The sequence below is a fragment of the Dermacentor variabilis genome, chromosome 4, assembly GCF_050947875.1.
Source record: "Dermacentor variabilis isolate Ectoservices chromosome 4, ASM5094787v1, whole genome shotgun sequence".
Classification (NCBI taxonomy): Eukaryota; Metazoa; Arthropoda; class Arachnida; order Ixodida; family Ixodidae; genus Dermacentor; species Dermacentor variabilis.
The window spans coordinates 170,007,359-170,032,374 of NC_134571.1; the positions used below are offsets into that span (position 1 = coordinate 170,007,359).

The window sequence follows — 25,016 nt, forward strand, 5'->3', positions numbered from 1 at the left end:
ATCGAAATTTATTTCTTATACGCATTTTGATTCGAACACAAGTCTTGGAATACTGAGTCTAGGACGGCAAAGACTAGGTGGAGCGAGGAAACTAGAAAATTCGCGGGCGCTAGTTCGAATCGGTTGGCGCCGGACAGGGATAATTGGAGATCGCAGGGAGAAAGCTTCGTCCTGCAGTGGACATGAATGTAGGCTGATCCCGGAGATAGTGCAGTCTAATAACGTGCGCCGATCCCGAAAGCTGTACAGTCTAACAATCTAGGCAGTCTGCTTGGGAAGGCGCCGCTCTTCAATGAGCCCCCTTTCCGCAAACTTGGGTCACTGCGTGTGTGCCACTTGTTATGCACGGACTTCACGAAGGCCGCGCCAGAAAACAGCGCGTCCAGAGAGAAGCAAGAAAGAGCGAAGCCCGGCTGAAGTACGCGCCTCCTGCATGACGCCTTTATACTATTCGCACGCTCGGACAGTCGTCGTTTCAGTTTTTGACCCGAGTGGTACCTTGGTGCATAACCACATTGGGGGACTGGCCATGAATTGGAGGTCAAAATTATTAGACATCGTTGATACCTCTGTCCAATGCCTTTTCTCAACCTTGCTCGCCCCATATTGCAACATGTTTCAGAAATTTTAGCTCGCAGGATATATTTTGCCTAAAACTTCACGCAACATTCGTAGCCCGAATTCGTGAGAGAGAGAAAACATTTCGACCATCGAGGTCGTTGCTCTTGATGTCGGGTAGGTGGTATCCTCATTCCAGGACTCCACTGGCCATGGCTGCTCGACGTACTTGCTGGACGAAAGCTTGTTGTCCCGCCAGGGTATCGGCCGGTCAGCTGTACCACCAACCGTTCTAGTGACGTGCTAGGCGTCATTAAGTGATGCGGTTTGGCCCCGCACCCCCACGAGACGGCATTCGTAAACTTTACGACAAATTTGGGAGAGTTGACACATACCCACACACACACACACACACACACACACACACACACACACACACACACACACACACACACACACACACACACACACACACACACACACACACACACACACACATATATATATATATATATATATATATATATATATATATATATATATATATATATATATATATATATATATATATATACCAGTTTAGATGACTGGGCTAATTGCTTTACTTGCATCTTGTAACTGTAAACGCGCACAAAGACGAGAACGAAGAGCATGGACAGGACAAGGCGCTTATATATCATATAGGCGGATTTATATGTTTCAAATGATATCCGCCTAGGTACCGACCAAATCAGCCGCAGCAACCCCAAACCTGGGTCTGTAAGCAGTGAAAGCTTCGCTTTAAGATACACATCAGAACACCCATTTCTTGCAACCGCAGCTGAGAGCTATGTTCAATCAATTCGTAGCTGGTGCTTAAGTATGGTGTGCACCCACCATACGCATTGTAGAGCTTGAGTTCAGCCAATGTTACAAATGCAGCGGCAGCTGGAAATGCCGGTAATGCAGCTTATTCGCTTTCAACTTGTTAGCGTTTGAAGTTAAGCTGATACCACGTGATGAATGCGTTTTGTACTTAGCTACAGACTAGTTTACTAGGAGATCGTCACAGTGCCACAGTGCATACAACTCCACCTATAGTTTCCATCTTTCCCAATGCAGTAACACTAAACAGCAATTCGTCTGCACCAGCATATGTATTTATCTAAACTTGCACGAGGCGCAGGGTTGCTAACAAAAGCCCTTTTTTGTGTACTGGACGTGTGACGTTGCAATCACAACATGCCTCTTAGAGTCACTAATTTAAACGTTATATAGTGAAGAAGAAGAAACTTAATTAAAAAGAATGGTCCGGCAGTTTTTGCTGTTGTGGCCTCAGGTGGCGCCAATGCTATGATGATTGGTCGCTTAATCCGATACCGCAGTGGGACGCTGGCTTTCATGAAACCAAAGGCCATTTAAGTTAACCTACGTGTTTAATTGGCTCATTTGTGCAAGCTTGCAAATTAAATGGTTAGTGAGAGTGCGCGCCTCACAGCGGTACGAGGCAGCGCGCGTGCGCAATACGGATTGAGGCAGATATGCGACAGTGCAGACGACACGCTGCGTTCCCCGGCAATGTGTTGTCGGACGCAACTTGTGGCAGCAAGATGGCGTCGAGAAGAACGAAGAGCCGTGTGAAAGGGAGAGAATAGGCCTTTATTCCAGTGAAAAATGGCGTAAGCGATTGCTAGAATCATTTAACTGATTCGCTAAAGAACATGTGTGTGAGACAGAAAGGTGACCATCTCATATCGCAAGGATGTGGAAGCCTGAAATGCAGCTGAATACCGTGTTTCGTGAACGTCTGAAACCTAAGAACCATCAAATATTGGCAATTAGGTGCGACATTGGAATATCACCTGTCGCACAGCACTAGAAAATTTATAATATCATTGTTGTATATCACTGAAACATGAATTGATAACTTCTAAAACAGGCAACAAAGCTTAATTTCATCACTACTCTTGTTCCACTTACACGTCCTTAGTTCATGAGCCATTGCGTCTTTCTGTGTTGCGCTAACACCGTAAATTTGTGCAAATGAAAATTCTGGCAGCCGCGCCTCCTTTCGCGCATATCCGTCGTTCTCAGCCCATGTGCTAAAGTGTTCACACCCGATAACTACGCCCCGAAAAGGTAAGCAGCGAATTTCTGTCCGTCCCGCCTCGTCAACCCAGAACCATTAGCATATTCTGCGTGTCCAGACAAAGAAGCATCACTGACGCTTGCAAACAGGAACACTACCGGCCAGCAGCGACAGCGCCTCGTTACCCCGCACAAACTAACTTTGTGGACATGCGGCCTCACCATGGGTCGTTTTCGTGTACGCATCGGTTGACTTCGGACACCTCTATGGAACCTGTTACGGCTGCGCATATCTTGCAGCTACTTGCGTGCATCCTCTTGGACCTTTACCTCTACAGCGCTGGAAGCGTACTACAATGCGTGGTTAAGAGTTAGAGAGGACCGGCTGCGTGCATAAATACCGAAGTCGAACTGGTTCCCAAGAGACGATCACATTTTATCTTTATCATTGCCACCACGACCAACGTGGCGTTCGCTGCGAATGCGGCGGCACCAGGGCAGCTCAGTGGTGCTCCCCCTCGGTTGTGGTCTCGAGCGCCGCCGATGGATGCGACGGGTGCGTCGTGTCGCTTTTCGACGACTTGTGCGACCCCTGGCTGGAGCGGCGGTGCTTCTTGCGCTTGCGCTTGGCCGATGTATCGCTCGGGTCCTTTCTGACGCCCTCCTCCGCTCGTCCACCGTGACTCTTGAACGTAATTTCAGCTCTGCAAGATACACCCATTGCGGAGACGCTCTATTGGCAAGGAGGGGAGACAAAAAACAAGGCGAGTCGAGGCAGGGAGGTCGACCATGACGAGCGCGCACAGCGGAATAGGCACACGAAGACTACTTAACCGGTCACTCAGGCAGTTGCACTTGATCTGCACATTTGTACGAGTATTTCACGCCATCGATGGGTGTATATATTGGTCTCAGGAAATGGTACGGAGTCTTCTTTCAGGAAATCAAAGGCGGAAGATAGAGGCGGAGAAAGCGACGTACCACTGGACGTCTTTGTTCGCGTCTATATTGGCGCCTTTGATTGCCGGAAATATGACACATGCAGCGACTAGCTGAAACCAAGATTCTACGGAGTTTAGCTAGTTTAAAGTTGTCACCAGGAAGAGGCCTCATTAAAAATGTCGTGCTGAGAGGAAGGGCACAACAAGTGTTCGATAATTTCTTCGATCTACAAGCATAGCGCGTTGGTTTCTAGGAGAAAATGGAGGCTGTATGCAAGATCATGAATAACACCACAAGAATAGCTATCGATTACAAGAGAAACACGAAAGCTCAGGTACGCGCAAACTGAATAGTCATGAAAGGATGGCGCAAACACACAGGGATGAGAAAGAAAAACACGAACTAGCGCCGCTCATTTTTTTGTTCTTTCGCGTCAACGTGTGGTCGCGCCATTCTTTCTTGATTATGGAATACCAACACGCCCAGCGTTCAGTACTTCTAAGGCAAACTGAAGCAAGTCGTACGTTAACGACAACCAAGCTATACTCAAGAGAGGCGCAAAGGAAAGTTGAGCAAAAGATCAAACGAGATATTGGCGGAAATCTAAAGAAATGAAAACCGGCTCATACTTTTTCAACCGCTTCGTCAAATGCGGTGCAACTCCTCCGTCACCCCAAGCTTTTCTTTCCATACTTTGACGTACTACTGCCCCATAGGTGAAGTGCTCGTGAACAGGGTTTAAAATGCCATTGATGCAGGTCCTCGCTTCTCCGAAGCTCCACTGTTCTAAGGTCGAGCCGTGTCCGCTATATCGAGCGAACAAACTTTGTGTGGGCAGAAAGCTCACAATGAAGGGCAATACAAAACCTGCAAGATAAGCCTGCAGGTTGTCTGCGGCAACTGTCGCGTCTGCGGTCGCAACAAACTAGAGTCCATTACCTCGCCTACCAAAGGAGGGACCGCTTACTTAATGCAATCACCGCGCTTAAAATGTCACTTGTACGGAAACACTAAATCAAGTTTAGACCTGATAAGCTATTTAAAAACTCCATTTTCTTTATTTCGCGGCAATATGTTGATCATTCGGAGAGAAAGTTAAAGTTGAAGTACCGTTCCATTTTTTTTTTCGTGTCGATAACCCAGCGTCGATGTGTCAGTGTGACGTCATAGATATTAAAGTTTACTTTTTATATTTGACCGTTGTAGCTCAGTAAAGGCTCCCAAAAGTTGCCAATTGTAGTCTCTGCCTCATTTATAATGCAATGCACCCCACTTTTGCCGATAACAAATTAAGCCCGAGAAAGCGCCGTCCATCTGTGAAGTCTCGGCGCGAGCTTGTGCGGAAACTTTAAGGCGGCGTCGCCACCAGCCTCTCATCCTCGTGCTTTTTTCAACTTACAGATCCTTTATTCGTGGTGAGGTTAGCGTAACCTTTCGGTTACGAAGTGTCTAAGACTACGTCGGACCTTCGCGCAACCCTCAGAATACAGTCGTTATAAAACATGCAAAGCTCCTTCTCACACAGGCTGACTTGCCCGTCATATAATATGCTATGTGAAATCCTGCGCACGAAAGCGCGAAAATCTACGTGTCCTAGCACCTTTCGACAGCAATCAGTACTATAGTGCGGTGCAAGGTTAAAACGAGAAAAAGTCGTAAAGAAGTGGCTCTAGGTGTTAAATATGGGAAAGCATAAAAGGCTAGAGCAATGCACGTAAACTGCACAATAACCGGTCTCTCAAAACGAAAATTACCAACAGTATTGCGGCAAAGGCCCAACCAATTTTGAGTCTGTGGTTAACAAACAAAACTCGCAGTTTCATCCGAAAGGCGAAGCACTGATTGCGACAGCAGATTGGACAGCTATGCAAAGTAAAGTTGGTAGATTTATAAGCTGCATAAACTGCTATAAACATTCGCTTACTAACTGTGCACGTCGTGGCACGTGCACAGGCAAATACGAACATCTCTCTCGATGACCACAGACACTCGCTGTCCGAATGCTGGCGTGACGAATAGCGCGGCAGCAGCGGCGAGCGAATTCGCATTCGTACTTGGTCTCTCTTCACTGTGAACTAGCCACGCGAGAGCACAGCGTACACAAATCCATCACCTATCTCGGATCGCCTGGCCTTCGAACCCACCGCAGGCTGCCTCTAAGATAGGGCTCGGGCGACCACGCCCAGCCACCGCAGCCACGGTGTAGAAGAGGAGATGCGCGCTAACTTGCCACCGCCCCCCCCCTTTCTAGCACGCGCACATCTCCTCCCCCCCCCCCCTTGCACTCATGAGAAGACGGGGCGAACCCTCCCTGCTTCTTCCCTATAGCGCGCGCGAGAAGCCGCCGCCGCATCGAGCGACTAGCCTTCGCGGCTCACCTTCTCAAGCTTTCTCTCGCATCTACAGCAAAGCGTATCGCCGCAATCTAACCGAACTTCGACTTTATACGGATCACGGCGACGCCGTCGCCATCGACGGAAATTTGCCTTGAGCGTCCTTATAATTGCTATGGCAACACAAATCAAAAAACAGTTCGGCAAGTTGCAGCGGTAGCGTCACTGACTCCCATTTTGTGAGCCGGGGTTCGAGTCCCTGTGGCACCTACTTTGTTGTTTCGTAAATATAAAGAAAATGTCCCTCATTTTGCGGAGGTTCGCTAGCGTGGCGAAAACCTTTTTACCACTTAGATCTCTTAATGGCAAATGACAGCGATCAGCACGTCCTCACTACCGCTCGAAAGCGAGAACTATTGCACCGCCGGATCACGCCTATAAGTGCGTTTACTGCCCCGTTCGTGCACTACGTTATGCTGCTGTTTTTAAATGTGCTCTGCAGCGCACGTAATAACGGCTCAAGAAAGTTACTCAATCGCGTGACCTGTCGGTGGGTGTGACTGCAAAAGCCAGTGTACAGTGCATTGGGTGCACGTTAAGGAACCCCAGAGGGTCAAAATCAATTTGGGGTCTCTTAGTACGGCGTGCCTCCTAATCAAATCATGGTTCTGGCGTGTAAAATAACCGAGTTTATTTCAATTTCTTCATAACAAAGAAAAACTGAACGGGAATTTTTCGGGAGTGTAGCGCGTTTCTATGCATAATCTCAGTTAAGCGCAAGTGTGTAGGCACAAGCGTTTCCTCGCCAAAAAACGCAAACCGACTCAGTGGTACAGCAGCTTTCAGCTTGCGGAAAGTCTAGTCACTAGTCAGCACGGCCTCCCACTGTTCGGGTGTGGGGTTGGGTATTTGCGGGGCTGCCTTCACGTTGGGGCACGCCCATGTGGTGTGATATAGGGAGGTGTAAACATTACAAAGGGGACATTTCTATGAATATAGCGTGGGGTGGATTGCGTCTAGTCTGCTTAAATGTGGGTATGTATTGGTTTGTAGCTGTCTCCATGTTACGGCGTCTTCACGTGAGAGGGTCTTGTGTGGAGGTGGGTATTGTCGTCTGTTCAATCTGTTGTGTTGTAGTATGGCGTTATATTGTAAAGGTACGGGCTCCATGGATGCGTCTGTATCCCTCTCTTGTGGCGCCCGGGAGGCATGAGCTCGGGCTACAGCGTGCGCACGCTGATTTCCACGGAGGGACTCGTGTCCTGGAGTCCACACTATTTCAACGTCCGGGAATTGGGAGGCTTGTTTGAGGAGTCGGTGGGCGATTGAAGATATTCGACCTCTCGCGTAGCTACGGCAAGCTGCCTGGGAGTCGGTAATAATTGTGATGTACTCGGTTGTCAGACTAGAGGTGATGGCCAAGGCGATGGCTGTCTCCTCCGCTACGAGGGCACTGGCAGTGCGGACCGTCATCGAGACCACCTCTTGTAGGTTATAGTTGACAACGCTGGCCGTCATGGCTGCTTTTTGGGGGTACTGTGCGGTATCTGTGTATAGTGTGGTGGGGAGACTGCCATATTTTGTCTGTAGAGTTTTTGCGCGAGCTTGGCGACGATCGGCATGATGTTCTGGGTGCATGCTTCTGGGGATAGGGGCTACCCTGATGTGCTCCCGGAAGTTGGGGGCCAGATGGGTTGCTTGTTCGTGGCCTTTGCCGTGTGTGGGGTAGCCTAGGCGCGCTAGGACTGTTCTTCCTGTTGGTGTGAGGGCTAGTCGTTCCCGTTGGCTTGTGAGGTGGGCGTCTATACTTTCGCTTATAGTATTATGGACTCCTAGGGCTTCAAGCTTGAGTGTCGCTGTTCCCGGGGGTAGGCCGAGCACTTGCTTGTAGGCTTTCCGAAGAAGTACGTCTCATTGATTATCTCCTTGGGAGTGAGGGGCAAGTACGGGGCAGCGTAGGCGATGCGGCTGATTATCAGGGCCTGGACGAGCTGTATTATGTCGTCTTCTTTCAGCCCGTATTGTTTGGTGGTGATACGGCTGACCATTCGCATGATTTTGAAGGTGGTCTGCTTGAGACGTTGGCTGGTGTATGCGCCTCCGCCGTCCTGTTGTATGTGGAGTCCGAGAATGCGGACGCGGTTTACAGTGGGTATTTCTTTGTCGTCGAGGGAGAGTGTGATGTTCGGTAGTTTATTGAGTTTTCTTCGGGATTTCTGTCGAACGACTAATAGTTCTGATTTCTCGGCGGAGCTCCGGAGGCCACTTGTTTTTGCATATTGCTGGACGACGTCGGCCGCTTGTTGAAGGGCGTCTTGTTTTTCTCCTTCGGAACCAGTGGAGGTCCAGATAGTGATGCCATCGGCGTATATTGCATGCCTGATGCCTGGTATTGCGTTGAGTTTGTCAGGTAATTTCATCATAGCAATATTGAAAAGGGTGGGTGATAGAACAGCACCTTGTGGGGTTCCTGTGTTGCGGGTAGGTAACGTCGGGGTTCTGAGTGAGCCAATGCCTATTGTGGCCGTGCGGTTGCTTAGAAAGGCGCGTATATAATTGTAAGTATTACGACCACAGTTCGTGAGGCTTAGGTTTGTAAGGATGGTATGGTGAGCCACATTGTCGAAAGCGCCTTTGAGATCGAGTGCTAAAATCGCTCCAGTGTTGTGCGGTGAGATGCGTTCAAGGACTTGTTCCTTCAGCTGAAGAAGGATGTCGTGGGTAGAAAGGTGGGGCCGGAATCCGAACATTGTTTCAGGAAAGAGGTCGCTGGATTCTAGGTAAGGTTGAAGCCGGTTCAGAATGACATGTTCCAGAAGCTTGCCTAGGCATGAAGTCAGTGAGACTGGTCTCATATTTTCTAAGCTGGAGAGCTTGCCTGGCTTCGGAATAAGTATGATGTCCGAGTGCTTCCAGTCTGCTGGCAGTGTACCCGCTTCCCAGAGATGATTAAAGAGGTCAGCAAGAGATTGAATGGTGCCATCATCCAGATTGCGCAGGAGCTTGTTATTTATTTTGTCCTTGCCTGGGGTGGTGTTTCGTGTGAGTACATGGAGTGCTTGTTGCACCTCAGTGATAGCGATCGGCTTGTCGAGGTCGTAATTGTCGCTCTCGCTGTAGGTTGGAGGTTGTCCTTGTGCGGGTTCGAAATCACCTATGTACTGCGCCCGCAACTCCTCCAGGATTTCGTCATCAGAACCCGGATGGTTGTGGAGGATACGTTGGATTGTTTGCTGGCTAATTGCCTTGCTTTGTATGGGGTCAAGAAGATGGAGTAGCAGCGACCATGTTTTGGCAGTGCTAACATTACCCAGCAATTGGTTGCATAGTTGTCGCCAGTTGTGACGGGTGAGCTCTCCAGCATAAAATTCCGCGGTTGCCGTGAGTTTCGCTATGCGTAGTTTCAATTTACGATTATGTTTTTGGCGCTTCCATCTCCTAACGAGACCTGTACCTGCTTCCCAGAGGTGAAGAACGTGCGGGTCTACGGCCGGTATGTCTGTGGTGAGTGTGATCTGTTTCGAATGTCTGGCTACGTCTTGGTGGAGCTCTCGTACCCACTGCTCGAGATCCGTAATACGCGTTGAGGAGTCATCCGCTCGCTCTTTGCGAAAAGCTGTCCAATCTGTGAGTGCGGTCTTTTTTATCGGGCGGCGTGCATGCGTAACGTTCAATGTGGTGGCAAGTATGCAGTGGTCACTGCCCAGAGTTTCCTCCGTGTTGTGCCAGGCAGCTTGTTTTATACGTTTAGTGAGGGTGAGGTCAGGGCATGTATCTCGGGAGACGCAGGTTTCCTAGACGTGTGGGGTATGCGGGGTCTGTGAGGATGTGAGGATGGTGAGGATGGTGAGGACGCTCGCCGCAGGAACAGGCGTCTAAGACCTGCGTTCTAAAATAAAGGAAAAGAACAAGACACTTCGCTGGCTAACTTACGAGTGCTGCGATATGCGGCTGGGAATCTTCTCGACTGGCGGCATCTTGTCTTTCAAGGTGCTGTGAGGCGGGATCCCCGCGGCGTCACGAGTCGTAGTCGACACCGACGCACTAATGCCCCGGATCGCAGACGTCTCCGCCATGGTCGGCGTGAGCACAGACTCGGGACCAGCGGGCGCTGGGCCCAAAGCGGAAGGCGCCTTCAAATCCGCGCCCTCCACCAAGGGCACCTTGTCGACCGCCTTGGCGTCGGGCTGAAAGCAGCCGAACACGTCCCAGTCGAGAGGCGCGCGTCCACCGGCGAAGAGCCACGAGGTGACGCCGGACACCGCCACCAGGGTGAGGAAGCTGATGACCATGGAGAGGGTGCGGAACGGGAAGCGCTGCACGCCCTCCTCGTAGTCGTAAGAGGGGTACTTGATGAAGGGTGGTATCTTGAGAATGGGCTCGCCGCCGCCCGCGCGCAGGAAGCAGCCGACCACGTAGGCGGCGAAGGAGCCGTACGTGTTCACGTGCTCCTTGAGGTAGACCACGCACACGAGCTGCGGGAAGAGGATCACGTAGACCAGGTCCGAGGAGAGGTACCACAGGCCGTAGATGGAGTCGGCCGTGAGCGCCATGAAGGTGGCCAGCGCGCCCACCAGCACAATGGACACGCGCATCACGCCGATCACCTCCTTCTCCGTGGCCTGCGAAGCACGGAATGCCAATTGAACGGACACTGTAACGACAAGAATTGCATCACGCTGGAAGGGCATATTGAGATTCCAAAGAACACGTATACGTATACTGCAGAATAAATCGAAAAAAAAGGAAAAACATAGCGCTCCCCCAGTCATATAACCTGTTGCATCCCATCATGGGACAACACGTACGTTACTCACTTATCCCCAGTTCAACACGTTCAGAGTCAAGCAATGCGTACAATCTTTAGCGGTTTTATGTCTCAGACTCCTTCGTTACATTTTACGCATAACATTTTAACAATCCAGAATCTGTAAAGACATAGTGGAATTTTTATGTTTAAGTACGTGTCCGGAAAGCTTCCATTTCCTTTGCTACATCCTAGTTATTTCGTCATGTTCCATCGACGCTTCTTGTTACGTAAAATAACCACTTATTACTTACGCCCACGACTAATTACGACAAGCTCGCTCCAAATATTTAACGTGTTCAATGTGGAATTCAGTGCCGGGTGGTATAAAAGAGGGTTCTGTTGATTCATTTGAAAGGAATTTGCGTTTACATGGAATAAATACAGTTAACTTTTCATTATTCTATTTATTTGCAACGTTCTTCTGTATGTTTAGACTTGTAGAATGAATATCGTATTTTTCATAATTCTGATTGTTCGCAACGTTGTATATACTGAAAGCTGCTCTAAAGTGCATGATGTTACAGCTGCTCTACACCGCATGAGTGGATGATGTTCTGAATAGCCTGATGCTGTTCGTTGCATAGTTATTTTAGAGGGCAGCTCTTAGGCGCCCATTCCTGCGGCGAGCGTCTGCTTGTCCCTCGGCGTAACCGAGCGAACGGACACAGAGAAAGATGAAAGCGAACGCTGAGCGCAGCGTGAGAAGAAAAGCGTAGTGCCGCGTAAGGCCTGCGACGACCGCTACACGATGGCGCCAGAGGAGTGGGCCGTCGTCTCTTGACCGATGTCATGCGGTGATCGCGTCGCACGATACTATATATGGAAACAACGCGTTGCATGAGCGGAGGCATGTGTGCGACGGCGGCTGCGAACTGCGCCCACGCATCACCCACACGCTGCCTGTCGGAATCTCCCGACTAGCGACGCCGTCGCGTGACGCTTCACTCCATTTTCAACGTGCCGCACGAGACAGATTGTCCGCGCCAGCCAATATATCGCAAGCTGAAAACGCATATATGGTATGGCATGAAGAACTTTATTTGGTCCTGAAGGTCAACCATAGGTTGACGCGGGCCGCTCCCACGTTGGGACTGTCAGGCCGAGCCTTTCAGCCACATCGCGGGCCTTCTGGACTGCCCGTAATTGGTCAGAGAGTGATTCGCTGTGTAGCATTTGCCGCCACCATTCTTCTTCCTCGTCACAGTCTGTGAAGACCGCGGGGCACTGCCAAAGCATGTGGTCAAGAGTAATGATGCCATTGCACTTATTACGGTTGGTTTGAGTGTCCCCTCTCCGGATAGATCCTGTTAATAAAATCTCGACTTGGGTATGTTCTTGTCTGCAGCAAACGTAATGTGACCGCTTGGGCTCTGCAAAGCTTACCGTGTGGCAATGGGTATTCCCTTCTGCTTAAATAATAATGCTTCGTGATTTCGTTGTATGTTAATAATAGATCCCTGTATTCCCCGGGTGAAGTGTAAGTTGCTCGGTCTTGAAGAGCACGGCTAGAAAGTCCTCGTGCTGCTTGCCACCTCATTGAGGTTTCTCCGAGCTCCGTCCACTAGCCCCAGATGTGCACGAAACCAGCGGATTTCAATCCTCTCACTGTTGACTTTCTCTAATAATTTTATTGCTATCCGTGTCTCATATCCGTTGGTAAAGTTGCGTATGGCTGTTCTAGAGTCGCTGTAAATATGTGTCCACCGATTTGCCCGGATGGCTAAGGCGGTTGCTACTTGTTCTGCTACTGTTGGGTCCTTGGTATAGACGGTGATGGCATCCCGTAAGTTACCTTGAGTGTCTACAACAACGGAGGTACACGCATCCTTATTTTTAACCCAGGCAGCGTCAACGAACACCGCCTGCTGCTTACGTTGATCTATGTCTTGAAGGAGTGCCTTCGCCCTTGCCTTCCGTCTCTCGAGGTTATGTGTCGGGTGCACGTTCCTAGGTAACGGGGTCGTCTTTATTGTTTCTCGTAGTCCCGCTTGCAATTGTGTTAATAATTCTCCTTCGTTGGTTGGTGGTTAATTTCTATATAGAGCTGCATTTGTATTTCGTATTAAGGAGTATAGGTGACTCATGGATAGGATGAATTTTTATCTTTGACGTAAGCATTACCAAGAAGTCTCGCACATTACATCTTTTGACTATGAGACCTCTTTCTGAATTTATGTCTTCTTTGAAATGAATACGTTGAAATTATAAAAAAAAATAAATAAAACAATACTCGTATTCTCGGCTGTCCTCACGCAAAGACGGTGGCACCACGACTGAGTCGCTGCGTCACGTCAGACGTCGCGGTCTCCTCACTGATATGCATTCTTTATCCGGAAATCTCGGCCAAGGTCAATCCTTTATATGGTAATAAGGAGCGATAACCCTTTTGGAAAGAATTCTTTCATTTCAAACGGCACGTACCGATTCCTGTAAGAAGTCAGTATAGTCACCGCCTCTACATATCATAATCCGCTGCGTCATTATTACGTGATTACTGTGGCAATCGCCATTCATCTGAAATGCACATTCTCTGCTCCAACTTTTCAGATTGAGCGAACCGTCGTGGCAGCTGCGCGTGTGTGCACCCTGTGCCTTCTGTGATGATTACCCACCGCAGGAAATCCACAGTGCCCTGAGACGTTCTGCACTATTGGCTAGAGAACGAAGCTCCACGCTAGCCCACCCCTGTTAGCCAAGTAGAAAAAAAACAAAAGGACCGGGCGGAGCACGCACGTTCTGCCTGATGCCGAGTTTGTAGATATTCCAGGCGAACATGGAGGCCGCGCTGAGGATGGACGAGTCCGAAGAGGACATCACCGCCGCGGAGACGGCGCCCAGCCCCATGGCGGAGACGAAGCCGGGCGTCAGGTACTGCAGGACCAGCGGCAACGTCAGCGACGTCGCCTCGCCCGTCAGTGGAACGGCCTTCGTGTAGCCCGCCTGCGTCAAGTCTGCACGCAAGGGCACAGAAAAGAGTTGGCGGCGCGAATACGCGTCGGTGAAGGCGAGCCATGCATGGGGTAAGAACCGATCAGGAACGGAAAAATCTGCTCTCCGCGGCGTATGCATAACATCTCGAATTCCATCTGAGCATGGCAGCTTCATGTAACGCCGCAAAGGACGAAGTAGAAACGGCCACCGCGATAACCCCGCACAATGGGGCCTGCTATTTCTCCCACGCGCGGTACGTGCCGTTCGTTGTGATCGTCACGCGTTTCCTGTCACGTAGGGCATCGAGCGGCATATCCTTACAAGCTATGTCCATCGGTTATGAATGCCCACTCCATGCAAGCTTTCCTCGACAGCTGAAGCGTATTTGATACTGCACCGGGAGGGCTGGTTGATGAGACCGAATTCTGTAGTGCAGTGGACTTGGGGCCTTTTTTTTCTGCTCCGTGATTCTCGCAATTACAAGTCGCTGGCACTGGCCGCGCACCGTGCTTTCCCCTACGTTGCATTGCTGCACTCACTTGCTGCCTTGGCGACGGCACCGATGATGACGGGCGGGATTGCCATGAACAGGCAGCCGAACGACGCCATGTACGACAGCAGCTCGGCGCCCTCGGCCGTGCGGCTCGAAAGAACCCGCTGGAAGTAGACCTGCGTGCGCACCGTGTTGAGCTTGTTGCAGAGCGACATGTATTAAGGAGAGAGACAGTGGGCCGCTTTTAGCAGGGAAACTTCGGTCACGTTGGACAAGCAGCACTAGAGCAGGCGAGGACTTCACTCGGCCGTTCCTTAGACATGCAGGAGATTGGCACATATAACATGTTTTCGTATCTGTCCACGTCTGTAGCACAGCGTCTATGCCACTGAGTTCAGTTCTGTTAACGCAATATTTTTCGAGCACGCTGTGCGAAGATAAGCCACTTTCAAGAGCGATACATAAAAGCCATTCGCCGCACTTTCGCTGGTCCATGCACTATAGGAAAATGTGCGGTGAAAAGTACAAGGACCAACAATATTTTCTGCGGTATGCTAGAGGGTATTTGCGTTTCTATTGCCGCAGGAGGGTAGTGCACTAGTCGGGTACAGGTGTAAAGGAGGTGGCTCCACGATTGGTGACAAGTCGTTTCGGGACACATGGTCCACCAACCTGCCAGGGCACGCCACCCATCATGAGGAGCAGCATGGTGTCCCAGTAGGTGCCGAAGTCCTTCCACTCGACGCTGCCCACGAAGTCGTTCCTCGGGTACGAGATCGGGCCGACCGCCTCGTGGAACATGGCGAACGGCACCGACAGCCACTGAGCGACGAAGGCCAAAGACACGCCATCAGGAATGTGCCACGTGATCAATATAGGAAATCATAATTACACTACTGAAGACTGTGGTACTGAAGTTACATAAAGAGGGCAAAAGCGCCTCGGTAAGGCTGACCAATGTTCCAGTAGGTGGACTTATCTTTGTCAAAGGTGCCTTGTCAACCCTCCGACCATGACAACGCCGCCTTCGACTACATAGGTCCACCTATCGAAACGTTAGCCAGCCTTTCTGAGGCACTTTAGGCCTGTTTACGTAACTTCAATACCAAAGTGTGAAATTTCAGCTGTCAGCTTCCTTCTTAAATTTGGGCTGCTGAAGGCACGTTAGCAAGAAAACAATACCAGAACGCCCTGCCTTAAGGCATGATATAGGACCTCATCTAGGACCTTACGAGGTCCTAGATTATGCAGAAGCCTCTTACTGTCGTCACACACAGTATCATTTATTGAGAATGTTTAGGAGGAAAGACAACCAAAGGACAACATACCAGGCCGAAGAAGATGGCAAGGAGCTGGATGACGTCCGTGTAGGCGACCGAGTAGAGGCCGCCCGTGAAAGTGTAGAAAAGGGCAATGCACGCCGACGCGATCACCGACTGTGTGCGCTCAAAGTCCATGATGACCTCTACGGTGGCGCCTGCGCAGTGAATAATTGGAAGGCGATTCAACCATCCAGTTTGAAGTGCATCAAAGACAAGGTCTTCCTGAGAAAGTTTGGGGTGACAATGGGCACAGTCACTGCATGCGCACGGCGCTTACAGCTTCAGCGCTCACTTGGGAGAGTAGGAGGTGAGTAGGAGTGCTTAATTTATTCTTTACTGTAATAGTTTTATTCTAGATACACAAGGGAACCCCCCACGTTAGATTACACTACTTTCGGTACTGGCTCGCGCTTTCAGATTGCACTTTCTTCAGGATCGGTCAGCGAAAAATGCTAGAAACCCAGAAACCAGACACGGAAAAGTGGAGGTGACTCGCTAAGGAAGGCACTGTCTTCAACATCGTGAACGAGTGTGTCCGTATAAACCATGATCTGTTTTGCTTTGTGTGGAACATGTCGCAATAGTAGGCAGAAGCGCCAATGGCATAAGTGGGCTGTAACGACAACCGCCAGGAGAAACGATAGAAACAGATGCCTCGATCTCAAAGCGTCACGCCTTTAAGAGGGCTCAATAAAACACATTGTTAAGCTTGTTATAGTTAATATATATATATATATATATATATATATATATATATATATATATATTATAGTGGGTAATATGCATGTGGCGCTGTGCGGACTGCCCCTGCTGCAGCGCGAGACCCGAGCTGGCTCCTGATTCGAAGGGCTAGGACTCGTGATCAGGAGCTACTTGCGATCCCTCGAACGAGCTGCAATAAACCACATTTCATTTGGTGGAGCTGCTGGGTAACCTCGGAAACTGGAACTCCGAAACCAGACGGTACCGACTGCTTCGGCCATGCCTGACGAAACCACCCAGGAAGATGCACCACAGCCTCCGGCGGTCATCGTTTCTGGTGTGTGGCGCCAGCGTGATCCTGCCGTCTTTAGCGGCTCCGATGATCATGACGTGGAGGACTCGTTGTCATCTTACGAGCGGGTGAGCCAGCATAACAATTGGGACAACGTCACCAAGGCGCACAACGTGCTGTTTTACTTAACCGGCATTGCGAACCTCTGGTTCCGAAACCAGGAACACGATTTTACAACATGGAGCGCATTCGAAACATGTTTCGCAGAAGTGTTCGGGCGCCCTGCTGTGCGCAAGCTTCGCGCCGGACAACGTTTACGGGGGCATGTGCAACATCACGGTGAAACTTTCACAAGTTACATCGAAGATGTCATTCACCTGTGTAAGCGCGTGAATCCGTCAATGGCAAAGAGGACAAGATAAAACACCTCATGGACGGCATTGATGAGGACGCCTTTCGAATGTTGTTAGCGAAGGATTGGTTATTTGCGACAACCACGCCACTTTGCTGACGGAAATAAAAGAATTTGTACGCGAGGAGGTCGCGCGACAGCTTTCGATTTTGCCGACCACGGAGAAGCCTTCTCAATATTTGGCTCCAGCGATCCGACAGGTAATTCAAGAGCAAGGGACCGAAGCTCTTCCACCTGCGTGTCAGCCGGCTCTCGTGGCCGCGCCTATGACGTATGATGAAGCCGTTGTACGGGCGCCTCGTCTGCCGGGGTTCTCTCCTCCGCCTTCAGCGCCTCGCCCGCCGGTGCTCTCTCCTGCGTTTGCGCCTCGCCAGCTGGCGGCGCCCTTTTTCAGTGCACAGCAGCAGGGTACAAATCCTCGGTGCACAGCTGACAACCGCCCAATATGCTATGCCTGCGGTACACAGGGACATCTAGCGCGCTTCTGCCGCCGGCGTTTTCCGGCCTTCGTGGGCACCCCACCGCCACCCAGCTCCGGCTTCCGACCATTCCGTATGCCTCAACGACAATCACCGGAAGTCTACGCTGCTGATGACCTACCAGCACCGCAGTCACAGCTCTATGGTACTCGTCGCTCACCTTCCCCTCGTCGGCTCTCACTCTCACCCATGCGTCGTAGGCCCAGTACCAGTACTACTGAGGCGGAAAACTGATTTCCGCAGTTCCTGAGGTACTCATTTTCGCAGTTCCCGAGGCACGAACTGCGTCATCGTCGGAACGTCAAAGTCCTCGTTTTCCCCCCGCTAACGTTATTGAAGTGTCCGTTGATGGCATCAAATCTCTTGCGCTTGTCGATACAGGTGCTGCTGTATCCGTGATTAGTGAGAAGCTTTGTCGTGCGTTACGGAAAGTGACCCTGATGCCTTCTATTCCATTGCTTAGAACAGCCAGAGCACAAGTTCATCCAGTCGCTATGTGAACTGCCAGGGGCTGATTCGAGACATCTTGTATTCGATTGATTTCTTTGTGTTAACTTGTTGCTCCCACGATGTGATCCTCGGTTGGGATTTTCTGTCGCGCCATCATGCCGTCGTTGACTGTGCACGTGCTGAGATTCAGTTCTCCGTTCTGTGCGATTTGCCATCTCACGACTTTCAAGTTCATGATGTTAGCAGGATCTGTGTAGCTTCAGATACTGACCTTCCCCCTCACAGTGCTGTATTTGTCCCTCTTTCATGCGCATCGCTTGCCGAAGCGACGGTCATGTTTACACCCGCTGCCGTCTTCATTCGCCACCAGCCTATATTGTTGCCTTTCGTCCTCCTCACGGTTCACCATGGTGCTGCAGAAATACTGATTTCGAACCCAAATTCTTACACTTTGGCTTTGCACTGTGGTGAGACTATTGGTACCATCGAGACTGTGGACGCTGACGTTATTGTGCATTTCCCTGTTGCCGAGGACGTGGATATTGCCAACGTAACAGCACTGACACCCCATGTGCCAACTAAACAAGTGTCACCGGACATTTTTTGTCGCTCTATTGCCGATGACCTCGAGCCGACACAACGTGAGCTCCTAATAAATCTATTAAATGATTTTCGTGCCTCTGGAACCAAACACTATTAGGCCGCACAAGTACCGTCTCTCACCACATGGATACGGCAAATCACGCACCACTACGCCAGCGTCCGTACCGCGTGTCATCCACCGAGCGTCGTGTCATCACCGAGCAAGTTGAAGACATGCTTGAACGTGGTGTTATCAAGGCATCATGCAGCCCTTGGTCGTCTCCCGTAGTACTCATTAAGAAAAAAGATGGCTCGATTCATTTCTGTGTCGACTATTGTCGCCTCAAGAAAATTACACGAAAAAATGTCTATCCTCTACCGCGCATAGATAACGCCCTGGATTGTTTACATGGTGCCGAATTCTTTTCTTCTTTGCATTTGCGATCCGGCTATTGGCAAGTGCCAGTGGATGAATCCGACCGCTCGAATACAGCTTTCATTACGCCTGATTGCCTGTATGAATTTACAGTAATGCCATTCGGCCTCTGCAATGCGCCCGTGACATTTGAAAGGATGATGGAAAATATTCTGCGAGGCCTCAAATTGAAGACTTTTCCGTGTTATATAGACGACTTGGTAGTTTTCTCTCCTGATTTCACCACTCAACTCTCTCGTCTACGCGAAGTCCTTACTTGCCTTGCCACCGCCGGCCTTCAACTTAACTTGAAAAAGTGCCGCTTCGGAGCCCGCCAGCTGACCATACTTGGTCATATCGTTTGGAATGACGGCATCCTTTCCGACCCTGACAAACTTCGTGCTGTCGCAGAATTTCCGCGGCCGACTACAGTGAAAGAGCTCCGCAGTTTTGTAGGTGTTTGCTCTTATTTTCGACGCTTTGTGCGCAATTTTGCCGGCATCATCGCTCCCCTGACGAAGCTCCTGGCTGGCCTTGGTGACCTTCGCGCTTGGACTGCAGCATGTGGCCAAGCCTTCACCACTTTGCTTACCTTGTCTGCTTACCTCGTCGCCTGTTCTACGCCACTACGACCAGAGTGCACGGACCGAAGTTCATACGGACGCTAGCGCCTTGGTCTTGGAGCCGTCCTTGCGCAACGCAAGCCTGGCTGTCCGGAATATGTGGTTTCACATGCGAGTCGTGCCCTCACGAAGGCAGAATCCGATTATTCTGGCACGGAAAGAGAATGTTTGGCTATAGTTTGGGCCTTACACAAATTTCGCCCTTACTTGTACGGCCGTTCGTTCGACGTTGTGACAGACCACCACGCGCTCTGCTGGCTTGCGTCACTGAAAGACCCGTCGTGGCGTCTTGGACGTTGGGCTCTTCGGCACCGAGAATTTGACATTCGAGTCATCTATCGATTCGGGCGTCAACATTCTGATGGAGATGCGCTCTCCCGATCACCCATGCGATCCGACGACATGCCACCCTCATCCATAGAGTGCCCGGTTGCTACGCTTGCTGTTATTCACATGCCATCTGAACAGAGAAAAGATCCATGGATTGTCTCTCTCATTGACATTCTTAACACTTGTTGAACTGCTACATGCCCTCGAGCCCTTCGTTGCCAAGCCACCCATTTCGTGCTACGGAACGCTATCTTGTACCGCCGAAACTATCAGCCAGACGGTCGCAAATGGCTGCTAGTCATCCCTCGCCATTTGCGTTCCGACATATGGACGAATTTCCGCGCCGACCCACAACAAGCTCATGCTGGCGTCATTAAAACCTACGAGCGGCTCCACCAGCGGTACTACTGGTGCGGCATTGCATTCTTATGTACGCAAATACATTCGGTCATGTGCAGCCTGTCAGCGACGCAAGAAATCTCCTCATACGACAGGCCCTCTGCAACCTTTACCGCGTCCTGCACGTCCTTTTGCTCGGGTTGGCATTGACCTTTATGGGCCTCTTCAATGCACTGCTAACAGAAATCGTTGGATAATTGTCGCCGTAGACAACTTCACAAGATATGTCGAAAGTGCTGCACTTGCTTCGGCTAATGCTCGCGACGTCGCCGCATTCATCTTACTGCATTTCATCTTACGGCATGGCGCACCGCGAGAATTGCTCAGTGACCGAGGCCGTGTGTTTTTGTCCGAAGTTATCAATGAGCTCCTCGCCGCGTGCCGCACTATTCACCGCATCTCTACGGCGTATCACCCACAGACTAACGGTCCAACGGAACGATTCAACCGCAGTCTTGGTGGCATGCTCACCATGTATATTGCATCTGATCATTTCAGTTGGGACTATGTCCTCCCTTTTGTGATATACGCATACAATACCTCCGTTCAGGCTACCACTGGCTTCTCACCATTTTTTTCTTCTTTATGGACCTGAACCATCCACTACCCTCGACACCGTACTGCCATATCATCCGGATGCCTCTGAATGCACCCCTCTTTCGGAAGTTGCTCGCCATGCTGAAGAGTGCCGCCAACTGGCTCGCTCATTCACGTCGGATACTCAAGGAATCCACAAAGATCGCCACGACAATGGGCAGCCCACACAGTCCTTCGCCGTGGACTCTCACGTCTGGCTCCGGCCGCCCTTCCAAGCTCCAGGCCTTAGCCAAAAGCTTGCCCAGAAATATCAGGGTCCATACCTTATCATCGCGTGTACATCACCTGTAAATGAGGTGGTCGAACCGGTGACGCCATCTTCGGACAAGCGCCGCCGTGGCCGTGAGACGGTTCACATCAGCCGCTTGAAGCCGTACCACGACGCCCTTATCGATTCATCATCGAAGGTCGCTAGGATGGCTCTTCTTCCCCGCGGGGGCAATTGTAGTGGGTAATATGCATGTGGCGCTGTGCGGACTGCCACCTCTGCAGCGCGAGACCCGAGCTCGGGCTGCTGAACCGAAGGTCTAGGACTCGTGATGAATCGCTACTTGCGATCTCTCGAAGTATCTGCAATAAACCCCATTTATATATATATATATATATATATATATATATATATATATATATATATATATATATATATATATATATATATATATATATATGTCACAAATGCTAACAAACACTGACAGCAAGGACAGCATAGGGGAAATTACTTGTGCTCAAAAATTTCCCCTATGTTGTCCTCGGTTAACTGTCTGTCTTCTCATTTCTATATATATATATATATATATATATATATATATATATATATATATATATATATATATATATAGTATATATATATACCAGCATTGCAGCGCAGCAACAGACCAGGGACGACAAAATTAGCATGTGCAAGACGCAATGTACTTGCACTACATTTATTTCCAAAGGAAAAAAAGAATATAACCAAATTCTGTACCTTGGGCGCAGGCTGTGAACCCGCGCTATCAGCGACTCGAACTCTAAAACTAAGTTGTGACGCAATAGCACGCGAGTCGGCAGAGGCATATCTAATCCAAAAAATAAAGGGGGGGGCACACATGCATAAGTGAACAATCTATTGTGATCCGCAGTAACGAATATATCTTTTTTTCAGATTTCGCTTTTGGCTATGCTTATGCGCATGTGCTCTATCTAGCGTGTTTTCTCTTGGAAATAAATTAGTTGAACGTGTGCGCATGATTCATGTTGGTTCTGTCATGCCTGGTTTTCGCTACGCCACAAGCGGCGCGTCCGCGAGGGTGCTGCGCGGCACAATCTCGGGCGTTGTGTGCTGCAGTTGCCACCAAACTCAGGTTCGTAAAGCTGCGTCACGTGTTACAGCTTCTATTTACATGTAATTGGCTACTGAAAAATAGTAACTGAATTACAGTGAACGCTACCGAGTAAAAGATGCAATCGTTCAATTCCAATGTTATCAACAAATGTAACAGCTTACCACTAATTAATTACACATTATTCGTTAAAGGAAAGCTGAAAGCTTTTTCAGAAAAAAGTGAGTGAAGAGCAGTACGCCGTGGTTTGCAACCCTGTGAATTCGTATATTGCATCGAAATTGAGCGAAAGAAAGCGCAAACATATTTTATTTCGACGGAAAGTGCAGCAGCAGAGACGCCCAGCTCGCGCGCCTTGTTTCCGCCTGTGATTGGTCGGGCGCCTCGTGACGTCAACGATAGTGTTCGTCCAGACCGACTGCTGCCGCTACACACGAAGCACGGTGCAAAGCAGTCTGGTGGTGTTTTGCTGAGACGGTCATGGAAATTTTCGAGAGCTTGCGTTTCTCTGAGGAGTTCGGCCTTAAGTCCAAACTCTACGAGAGCGATTTTGCGCGCGACGGTGACGGGCGATGGCTTCGAGCGACAAAACGGGCGGTCGCTTGAAGAAATCGCTCGGTGTTGTCGCTCGATCACTCGTTTCTAGAAATCTAGAACTTGTCGCTCGTCGCCCTGAAATGCTATGAGCGACTAGCCAATTGTGCGAAGCCGAAACTGGATGTACATAACTCAAATACTACTGTTTGTCGCACGGAACGAGCAAACTATAGAATTTTACACGTGCAAGAATAAGAACCTAGTGCAAGACCTTCAGAAATATTTTATGCTCCTTCTTCAGTAAAATACATTAACTTCAATTGATAAAGCATGCGTCACGCTAGTTTCGGCGCGTATATTGCTGCCCTCATACCGGGAAGTCGTCGCTCAAAGCCGTCACTCGCGTGGAGTTCGGCTTGCAGACGACGAGTGAACGCGACAGCCATCGCTTCGCGTGTAGCGCTGTCGCTGTCGCGTGCAAAATCACTTGTAAGGGGTTTATACTTGTACATACTACACGTACGTACACACTTGTACATACTACATGTACGAGCCGATTGCGAAGAGCCGGCCTCTCCAAGAAGCAAAAAATGCTGATGCAAGCAATGCTTTCCACGCGAATGAAAGCGAAGTGTTAGCATCTCCTTGTATTGGCAATATTCTTTGGCGAGTATGTTTTTTGCTAAGCTGCATTCAGCGTTGCAGTGAGTACGTTTCCGGGCAAACAACTGTAGTGTTATGTTCCTGCATGCCTCCTCGTAGAGCGTAAGCGGTGATGCGATCTTCAGCATTTTTGCGCTGCCCGAAAGCTGTCGGCAATCTACAAAGACGGTTTAAACGCGGGAAAACTTTACCGGCTGTTGTAGCACGTGTAGTATAGAACCTTCATCAGCGCGCCATCCGCACGCTACTCGTAACCGGCGAATTCCGTCGGCTACGTGAGATGGTCGGTTTCTTATGTGTGCGAGAAAAGGGGCTTTCCAACACATGCAAACTTTACGCTTGCACTGCGTTATGGTAGCTGCATGCAGGCTGTTTCACAACACACGTGCGATAGAAAATTCGAGGCGCTTGGCGATGAAACCTGCGTCAAGGGTGGGCGATAAACATGCACCTTCCGTTCAGCGTGCTAACAATTTTTTTAGGAGAACCAAAGCACGCATTATTGATAAACACCGGTAGTAATCGTCACGGAAGTGGTTAGAGCACAAGACTTGTTCTTGAGCGCTTGAAGTTGTTTCGCTTCACAGCAGCCTCCCACTTAGCTGAAAGCTTCTTGTCTTGCAGGAACTAATGGAACATCGGAACATCGTCGCGGCCGCTGGTGTTCGTGCAAGCGTAGGCTGCACAAAACGCCGGCATGATCTGCCTACAAGTTCCATTGATGCTGCGCACGTCAACTACCACTCCTATATACACAGAAACAAATAAATGTAGGGCCGAGCGAAGCAGATTAGAGCGGCACGCACGCAGAAATAAGCCCGGTCAGGCACGGTCGCGGAGACTGCGAAGGAACGGAAAACCATTGTTGACGTCACTAAGCCGCGATTTCCGGTCTCCGCTTGCATCGTCAGCGTCAGCAGCAGTGCGCTGCGCTGGACGGGGGGCGGAGCTACAGCGCAATTTTACCCGACGATTGCGTCGCTCCTAAGTGAAAAATCCCCCCCAAAATTTTACCTTCATGGTTTATAAGGTTCCCGCATCCGTATATGAGCGTCTTATTGAATTCGACACACTCTTAAGCTTCCATTTAAGTGGAAGTCTCCTGGCGGGCCACGAAAGGTCTGAACTTCCAGACCCTTATATAGGTGCCGCGTGTTGCAAATATGTGGGCAGTGGATTGCACTGTGCTTCAACAGGAAGCGGGGGCTTCTATTTAAATACATAGAAAAAGAGAAATGTGTTTTCTCGGCAACCACTGCAATATTTGACAAACAGGAAGGCGTTCATGGAAACCTTTCAAAATTGTAGACATTTCCCTCATAAGAACACGATTCACGCAAAAGCTGCGGAGTCGAATGCAATATTCGAGGGGCTGTACAAAGCTCAAAGGACATTAAAACAATAAATCAATTTAGACGGAAAGAACGTTCTTGAAGGCATTGTTGTTAATTTCGAAATAATAGGTTGATTATTACAAGAAAAAATTAAGGTCGAAGTTTTTGAATTTCGGGCCGAATTCCGAACGGCGGTACGTCACTGTGTCGACGCGAAAGTGTTTTTTTCATATTCAGGCCACTTTTGCTCAGCAGAGGTTTCCGAAACTCGCCTTGTTCAATCTCTGGCTCCATGAGAACACAATGTAGAATTAACTATGCCCTAGACAAGATAGAAAACGGTGTCAAAATCCATGATATCACAGCGAACTGGTGCGCGAACTTCAAGGGGGCGTCAGCACCCGTGTTTTGTTATTGCACTTT

General features: G+C 49.7%; 1 protein-coding gene across 1 annotated transcript in view; it reads right to left on the reverse strand.

Annotated features, from left to right (window-relative positions):
* Positions 1 to 2,187: 2,187 nt before the first annotated feature.
* Positions 2,188 to 25,016, reverse strand: part of LOC142579934 (high-affinity choline transporter 1-like) — a 44,215-nt gene continuing 21,386 nt past the window's right edge. The window contains exons 4-9 of the mRNA XM_075690613.1: positions 15,463 to 15,611; positions 14,807 to 14,956; positions 14,181 to 14,310; positions 13,444 to 13,661; positions 9,834 to 10,522; positions 2,188 to 3,329 (exon numbers count right to left, since the gene is read on the reverse strand). Coding sequence (XP_075546728.1) covers positions 3,128 to 3,329; positions 9,834 to 10,522; positions 13,444 to 13,661; positions 14,181 to 14,310; positions 14,807 to 14,956; positions 15,463 to 15,611 — 1,538 coding nt within the window. The 3' untranslated portion in view covers positions 2,188 to 3,127. The remainder of the gene's footprint in view (positions 3,330 to 9,833; positions 10,523 to 13,443; positions 13,662 to 14,180; positions 14,311 to 14,806; positions 14,957 to 15,462; positions 15,612 to 25,016) is intronic.